The sequence below is a fragment of the Macrobrachium rosenbergii genome, chromosome 46 (assembly GCF_040412425.1).
Source record: "Macrobrachium rosenbergii isolate ZJJX-2024 chromosome 46, ASM4041242v1, whole genome shotgun sequence".
Lineage (NCBI taxonomy): Eukaryota > Metazoa > Arthropoda > Malacostraca > Decapoda > Palaemonidae > Macrobrachium > Macrobrachium rosenbergii.
Window position 1 is genome coordinate 31,803,527 of NC_089786.1, and position 9,321 is coordinate 31,812,847.

Consider the following 9,321-nt stretch of genomic DNA (forward strand, 5'->3'; position numbering starts at 1 on the left):
CATTGATATACGGGTTTCAAACTCGAAAGCGACAAGTACCATCAGGCGGTAAGATTGCTACAGTCCACCTATGGTAAAAAAGGGACGAAATCAAACTCCATCTTGTAAAGAGACTTTTGGAGACAAAGTCTCCTACTGATGATGCAGATCGCTCAAAACTTTAGAGCTAACTTTGAGTGCTCCATTAGATCGCTTGAGAGCGAAAGGTTAGAGCTAAAGGAACTTTATACCATTCTTCTTTACACCAAGCTGCCTAGAAACATCAGTTAGGTGGTAAAACGCAAGTGCGGGGAAGAGTGGTTGCAGTTCAATATCTTTAAATACCATTTGGAAGCAGAAATCCACAACTTGAAAGTGTTTTAATCCAACAGAAACGCATAAAGCTGGTACGCTGTCGTCGGTGTCTGCCTTTACCATCAAACAGACACAGTCAGTGAGACCAAAAACCGATAACCCAAAGATACACATAAATGTATCACAATCTAATCAAAGTGGAAATGTGCTTTATGTGAAGGCGACCACTGGTGGACACAATGCAAGACCTATGATAGCAGGAGAAGAAACTACAGCATTTGGGATCCTTTGCGGTTCTGTTATGTGTGTGCGTCAAACAAGCATTTCAGTATAGATTGTGAAAAACGAAATTGTGGTAATGGATGTAAATTTAAACATCATTATGTCTTATGTAATAAAAATCAAACTCCCGGATCAAATAAAGCTAAAGTCAAGTAGGGTGCAGGTAGGAACACTTTCTGTAAATACACAAGGCCAGAAGACTTGTAAAAGGTCTATTCTCCCAACTACTACAATCGCGCTGAAGGGTAGAAGACGACAAATGGTGCGTCTTCGAGGCCTATTGGATACTTGTGCAGAAAGAACTTTCATCAAAAGAACAGCTCTAGCAGAAGTGCAATATAAGTCTAGAGGTATTGAGAAAGTAGCCTTGAGAGGTTATTTAACCAGCAAACCTGTTGATGAATACGAGATAGTGAATGTATCTGTACCTCATAGAGGTAGGTTGATCAATATGGACTGCATTGTGGTGGATGATCTACCAGAATATGTCAAAAGGTTTAATGTCAAAAGAAATTTGAGGGCATTATGTAAAACAAAAAACGGTCTAGCTGATAAAGACTTCGACCTACCAGTGGAGCAACAAGCACCCATCGAATTGTTGGTAGGTGTAGACAATGTATATAATTTATTACACCCGAGGTTCAGAAAATTCGGATATTTGATATTGTTGCCAACGATATTTGGTTATGTGGTAACAGGTACATGTAGTGCTCCCACTATGGAGGAGACTCATGTAACAATACTAAAGCTAGCAATGAAGGAATTTGATATTGGGGCTACTCAAGAACCTGAACCTAATGTAAAAACTGATTTGGATACCTTGTGGAATTTAGACAAACTGGGTATTGATTGCAGTGAACTGAAAGAACATGATCAGAAAGTTCTAAAGGATTTTGAAAGTACAATAACATATTCTGAGACTGATAAACACTATGTTGTGGCTTTGCCATGGAAGACCAATAAGCGAAGGCTTCCAACCAATTATGGAGTGGCATTAGGCCGGGTAAAGCAACAATGTGTCAAGTTTCAAAAGGACAACGACTACCTGAACCACTATCAAAAGATCCTGAAGGATCAAGAAGATAGGGGGTTCAGTAACACGGTTGTGGATTGTCACTACTTGGCACATCATGGCGTGCGCAAGGACAGTGCTACGACTCCCATCAGAATAGTATTTGACTGTTCTCTGAGGCAAGGTAAAGAAGGGCTGAGCCTTAAAGACTGTTTGTGGACTGGACCACATATTACAACAGACCTACTCAAAGTCCTACTGCAATTTCGAACAAACACCTTTGCTTGTGTCAGCGACATCGAAAAGGCTTTCTTGATGGTCCAACTGTGAGAAGAAGATCGAAATTATACAAGATTTCTATGGATGGAAGATCCCACAAATCCCAATAGTAGACTGATTACATACAGGTTCAGAGTTGTGTTGTTTGGTGCTACTTGTTCACCCTTTCTTTTAAACGCCACAATTAAATCCCATTTGGCGGCTGTAAAGAGTGGCACTGGTCACCATGATGAAATCATTAACACCATAAGAAGGGGTCTGTATGTGGACAACCTACAATTCACATCTAATAACGAGGACGAACTTGTCGACTTGTTCTTTAATGCAAACAAAATCTTTTGCACAGGCGCATTTGTACCTTAAAGAGTGGACCAGCAATAGTGATTCATTAACCACTGTTGCTCAGGCCTACCGTATTGCGTCTGAATGGATGGATGTATGAGTTTTAGGGCAAAAGCCCAGGCACTGGGGCCAAAGAAGCCATTCAGCGCCGTAATGGAAACTAAATAAATTATATTATGAAAAATGAGTTAATGAGTGTATGATGAAGATGGTTCATAGATAAATTACAATATGATAAATGAATGAATTAATGAAGAAAATGCTTAATAAATAATATGTATATATATATCTATGATGTGATTAATAAAATATAATTAAATTTTATTAAAGTGTTTATAGACTTTAAAAGAGGATGAGAGCAGAAGCCATCACATTCATCTCCCAAAATATCACAGAGGATTTACCTCTAAAATATCTCTCTCTTTGGTTAAATATCTGGGGCAAGCAACCAGAATGTGCTCCACTGTTAGCATCTCACCACATGGCACACTCTGGGAGGCTGCCCCTTCTAAACTCGGCCAGTGGGTCAAATAAGTGTACTTGATCCTCATTCCTGCTTAAAACTATTTCTGTTCGTCTATCCGACTGGAAGACAAAAAGCCACAACAATATACTATTTACGTTTTCTATACTTTCTATTATTGGCAGAGAAAGTGCATCTTTCTTGCCATTTTGTTTAAATAAGATCTAAAGGTTTTAGGTCTGTTTGAAGGCACTTTACTAAAGGCTTTGTTTCTGAATAGACACTATTTCCTTCCTTCCCCTATCTGCCATCCTCATTTCCACAAATCCCACATGAAAGAAGGACCCAACTTGAGAAAGAGACAGATTTACCCAGATAATACAAATGGAAGAACTGATTCTGTTTTGAACTAATGGATGGAAGCGCTATTGAATTTTTATTGCTTCTAAGTGCTTTTGAGTCGAGTAGATGGCAAGAAATTAGTCATTCTTCTTTTCCAAAAAACTATATCCAGGAGCAGAGACTGTGGCTGTTAGTTCTGCTGTGAGCCATGGATGCAAAGTCAGTGTAGTTTGGCTGTGTACATGTGCTGTATCACCAAGGACTTTGCAGCCAACCACCACTATCCGACTTTGATCCATCAGTATAGATTTGTCACATTAGTATGGTTGGTATCGATGCTCAAGAACTTTCCCCTAATCTCTTCCTGGGACAGTCTTTTTGTTATATGCTTTTGCACACGGATGCTGCTGGGATAGCCATGGAGGATACACAGGATGTTTCACTTCCAGACTTTCTGGGATTTAAGATGACTATCCTAACATCTTCATTTAGTCTAATTTGGGAATGGTCTAGAGGCTCTTGTACCAGAAAAGAGATAGTGAGTCTGCTTCCTCAGCACTTGGAAGGAGAGTTTTGGGCATGCAATTCTATGCATGTATCTTAATCCTAGTTCTTGCCTCCTTAGATCAAGGGAAGTTGGTCATGTATCAACATATATGCTTTCAACAGGCGAAGTTCTAAAGCTCTAAGCATATTCTCAGCCATATTATGTACAGCAGTCAGTTCCTTCAGCTTGTTTACAAGCTGAGAATAAATCTGACAGCCATAGTCTAGCTTGGATCGACCACAACAGGTGCAGCCACAGTCTCAGCAGGATTTTTATCAGCTCCCCCAACTAAATCCAGAGACAACCTTTAAAATATTGAGATTGTTTAACATTAGTCTTTAAAAGGCATTTTATGTGGCTGTATAATAATTTCTGGTCAATGGTCATTCCCAAAAATTTTACTTCCTTTCATAAGGAATGATGAATCCTTTTAAACTAAGGGTGGGAACCTCTTCCACACGCTGGCACCTAATCGTCTTGAAACTGTTTTCGAGGAAGAGAATTTAAAACCATTCTCATCAGCCACTTTGTAATAACATTAACAGGCCTTTGCAAATGTTTACACATACTGACAGGCATCATATCCTGTGCAGTATATTGCAAAGGTCATCAACAAAAAACGAGCATTTAACAGGTGATGATATTTGTTGCACAATGTATTTTGTACAATGAAAAAGTGTCACACTTAACACACTTCCTTGTGGAACACCCTCCTCCTGCACAAGGTTGGGAGAGTGTATTGCCTCTAACAAAAATCTACTCTGTTAAAGAATATATAAGATTTAATCATTCTTCCACATATGCCCATTTGTGCAATTGTTTTAAGATGCCAATTCTCCAAGTAGTGTCATATGCTTTCTCTAGGTCAGAAAAATACCCGATAGTCTGACATCGTTTGGCAAATCCTTGCTGGATTTGATTGGTCCTTCAACAAAGGATCAAGGGTGGGGTGATTTTCCTGAAACAAATTGAAATGGGTTATTAGTCCTTTAGTTTCAGGTGCCAAGCTAATCTGGTATTTATCATTTTCTCCATCAGCTTACAAACACAGCAGCTGGTAAGCTGGTCTATAGCTGGTGGCTTGAGAAAACGTCTTTATTAGGCTTTTTGTAGGGACAATTATGGATATTTTCCAGTCCTTGGGTAAAATTCAGTTTCCATATTTTGTTATCTTGAGTAGATACTTTGGCATCATCTGGGAGGTGTTTAGCATTTCATATAAAATTGAATCACCCAGGGCTGTTGATTCAGTTGAAGTGCTTGAAATTCTCTTAAGGAAAATTTGTGGTTGTATGGTTCAGATTTTCCCGAATCAAATTCCTCTAGAGTCATTTCAGCCTTCAGATTTACTCTCTGAAATTCTAGAGAATAATTATCAGAGGGCTGGAAACTTGAGAAAGGAGTGTTTTCCCAGCTCACCTGGCAACTTCAGTGGGCTCTGTGATCAAGTGTGTCGACTTTTAATGAGGAGTAATGGTGGCCTTAACAAATTTTCCCTCAGTTTCTAATTTTGTGCCACACACCACTCTCAATGGAGTTTGGAATTGATTCCATTGATATAATAAACCAACTCTCTTTTAGCTTTCTTATAAAAACTATCACTGTAGCTAACACACACGATTATAGATTAATTTAGACTGAGGGGGAGCCACTAGTTTTGTACATGTCCCAATCCACCCAGGAACTGCAGGTCTGCAGGGTTTACCTTTTGTCTTAGAGATCAGGCCCTCGGCACTCTTCAGAGTGGATTCAATACAAGTAGTCATAAACATCAGGTGAATGGGAAATGACTCAAATTCACCTCTAGATTGACTCTATGACTGAACTTGTCCCAGTCAGCATCCTCTACCTTCACTTGGGTAATGTTTCAGATGGGGGCATTTTACAGCATATTTCAGATGGATCAGATGTGATCACTGCCATTCAAATCTTCATTAACAGACCAGTTAAAGTCAAAGGTGGATATTTGTTGAAGAATACTAGGTCCAGTGCAGAAAGATGTTATGATGAATATTGTGGAAGGTCTGATGACCCATTATTATATAGTGCAACATCATTCGTATCAATAAGGTCCCCTCAATTATTTTCCCTTTGCCGTCCCCAACACTGACTACAAAGGGAGTTGTAGGCATTAAAATCTCCTGTCACGAAAGGCGGGAAGTTGGTGTCAAAGGACTGAATATCTCCAATGTTTAAAGAAAGGTCTGATGGGAGGTATAGTGAGCAGACCGTGATCCTCTTGTCTGAATGGCGAACCTGCAACCGCGGAGAGTTGTATTTGTTGTATTGTGGAATGCTGCAAAGACTTGTGATAATAATTGCAACCTCCATGAGCGATCACCAACTGGGAGTAGATTAAACATGGCATAATAATCAAGTCCAGGAGTTTGTGAGAGGTTTCCTATCATTGTTTCTGCTTGCAGCATACGATCCCTGGGCTGAATTCATTCATTAAAACTTTAAAAGATCTTCAGGAGCAAGGCTCTGAACCTTTGCAGTTCCACTGGAGGATGTCGTAAGTGAATGTAAAAGGATTAAAGTACTTACTTCCACTCACTGGAGGAAGTGCCGATCTAGGTTGGAGAAAGTTCTCGCTTTATCCAGGAATTGGTTTTGATCCCCTTTTCGTCCTTGTTAAAGGTCAGGGTTTTTAGCTTACCATCAGATTTTGTGTTATGCGCACGATGGTCAGGGTGTTCACTGGTCTTCTGAATATTGTTGTTGCTGTTGCTTTGAGTCTTAGGACAGCATGACTGGTAAGCACTCACCTGGCTTTGGGCTATATACATTTGGACTCACCTTTCATGGGTGGGAAGTCTCTTCAACGCACTAGACCACATTTGATGTTTTATTATAAACCCTCATCACTGAGATGTGTTCATATGCTTGCTCTTGTGGAAGCTTAGCTGCTACCCAGTATCCCTGTTGTTTAGTGGTAGTGTTTTGACCGAAGGGTTAGAAATTTGCTCTCTCCTTATTTGGGGCTGTTCATCGATTCTTTCTTGGTAGAATGTTCGCATATGTTTGCAAGCTTTGTTTAGGTGTGAATCTCCTGCCTTTACTTTTGTTTCCCACTTTGTGGTGTAGATTATCCATGCTTTTTTGAAGTGCAGTGTTTGGTACTGAGCTTCAAAGTACTTCGTGATTCAGGGTTCGATTATTGTTTTCCCAGCCGATGTAGAAAGCAGACACAGAGCCTACTAGTAGATGTTGTTCAGGAGGCTTTGCTTTGTGAGATTCTTCATCAACCTTATGACAAGCATAAGTGGAGTTGGCACTTCTGTTGACTGCCGTGCCACCACTTTGCTGCTAAGGCTGATGTGTTCGTTGTCTGCCACTGCCAGCACTTCTTCTTCGAACCTGTGCACCAGGGCGGGTCTAAATTTGAGTGTGGTCGCCTCCACACCAAAGCAGTACCAGGCTGCTTCACACTCCAAGGTTGTCGTGCTCTGAGCATACAGAACATCTTTTTTATTAATACATGAGATTTGAATATATGGCTGTATTCGTAACACTACGACGCATTGTTTTGGCTTTCGTTTTGTATTTTTACCTGCATCCTTTCGTGGCCGACTTGATGAGGGTGTCAGGTAAATAACTAGGAAGAAAGGTTAGTAGGATGGCTGCATGCGCCTCCCAGTTTTTAACCAGTGCATATGCAAAGAGGGCATCATTTTGAAATTTCCTCCTCATTAAAGGCATAAGAAGATCTCTAGAGTATACACACCTCTTGAGTGTTAAGAATTTATGAGACATAATATGTTAATATTCCCATCTTCCCAGGTGGTTTTGAATTTGATTGCTGTGCTGCTTGCGTCTCGTTTCTGCTATTAATAAGTTCTTCCCATACCTTTTCAAATTCCGATGGGGATAGTACTTTGTTCTCAATGCATTTCAGCACCTTTTATGAGATTATCCTTCCCTCCTTAAAGCTAGCAACATGTACCAAATTGGGGTGTTCTGCTACTACTGGAGACGATTCGTTCTTCATCACTTTGGTACAAAATCAAATAGACCGTGTCATTCCGTTTCTCACAGCTTACCTTCGTGCTGATACTGCATCGTTGAGGACATGCATGTAATTTCTTCTGAGCCTCATATGCTTCTAGGAAGAAAGAAGGAATTTAATATAAACAGAAAAAGAAGTCCGCTTGTCTTTTTCTAGATTCAATTTTGTTCTTTCTACTTTCCAAATTGTGGCTACACTGAACAAGCATTCTGAGTCCAATGATAGGCTAATGTTAGTGCAATGAAGCCTCTCCTCTAGTCAATTCCACCAGTTTGATACCTCCCCTGGTGTCTCGGAGTCTGAGTTAGTCCAATGGTTGAGCTCGTGTCCATGTCTCATAGAAGTCGTTTCCCGTGCCAGTAGTCACTTAGATCAGGAGGGAATGCAGGAGCCAAATCCATTTGAAGGCATTTTTATATACTGCTGGTTATATCAAGAAGGCACCGTGGATCAGTCAGGTATTGGGATTCTCCGCCAATGGCACAAGTGAGAGTTGACTCCCCATGGTCCCCACCCCACGCACCTGCCTGACAGGATAGCACCAACACGCTCAGTGGCCCAGGTATAAGCCTATCCGCCACCTGCTGAGAGCTCTACCCCTGTGGGGACCAAACTCCCCACCGTAAGCATGTTGGTGGGCTTCCCGGACCAAAGCAGGAGTCCATCCCAGACACAGCCTGGATTCCGATGGAACTGATGCCTGGAGAGATGGTTTCACTTACACTCCAAGATAGCAATGGGAGGTCCCATCCACTATCTTGGGTCCAAACCATGTCAGGTGGTGACTTAACCACCACAACTCCACAATTAGCTTCAGATGCAACCCCTCCCAAAAAACACGGTCCTTCTCAGACTCACACCTAAACAGCGAAATTTTTGCAAAAGTGGAAAATTCCACATAATTAATCCAAAATGTTAATAAAAAACGACATGGAGGAGAAGGATGTAATGAGCCAGAAAATTTCTAGAAAGAAGAATGGTTCTGACGAATTTAGTTGGATCGGCAGCAGAGTCTAAGACTAGTGGAGAGGAATCCCAATCAGGTGTCCAAGACCCTTCTGCTGGTCCCTAAGCCCCTACCCACGACAAAGGGGTCAGAATCTAGAGGGTGTGCGTCTGAGAACAAATCAAAATATAAAGTATTGGGTCTCAAATGGAACATCCAAAAAGATATACTCACCATAACTCCCGAACACCTTAAGTCCGGCCGGACTAAACGAGAAATACTAAGTGCAGTTGCTCAGATCTATGATCCATTAGGGATGCTTATCCCTGTGTGATACGAGCAAGGATATTTTTGCAGTCTATGTGGAAACAGCAATTGAGTTGGGATGAACCACTTACCGTTCCTTTGCAAGAACAATGGGATGTTTTGTTGAGAGATCTAGATGAAAGTCTCTCAATTTGGTCATATAGTAAGTTACCCCTAAGTTGGTTAGTATCGAGGAATGCTCTACCTGTGTTCGTAAGGAACAGAGTGACAGAAATAAACTCTTTAATTCCAGGGTAATCTTATCCTATGTACCACTCTGGAGAATCCCAGTGATTGGATGCTTACAGGGAAAGAGGGCGGAAGAGACCCCCATGGCTCCAAAAATCACACCTGGCCAATTGATAGGACGTGGGTGAATGACACACGGGCTCAGAAGGAGAGTATTCTGGTCCAAACTATAGGGGATGTTGATGAAACACACCTACTGAATTGGGACAGATTCAGTAGGGTTAACAAGTTTTATAGAACAATCGCAAGG

At 41.0% G+C, this 9,321-nt stretch overlaps 1 protein-coding gene across 1 annotated transcript; it reads left to right on the top strand.

Moving 5' to 3' along the window:
* The first annotated feature begins 652 nt into the window (after positions 1-652).
* LOC136830435 (uncharacterized) lies at positions 653-1,918 on the top strand. Its single transcript, XM_067089970.1, has one exon. The coding sequence runs from the start codon at positions 653-655 to the stop codon at positions 1,916-1,918; it is 1,266 nt and encodes a 421-aa protein (XP_066946071.1).
* Positions 1,919-9,321: the final 7,403 nt, after the last annotated feature.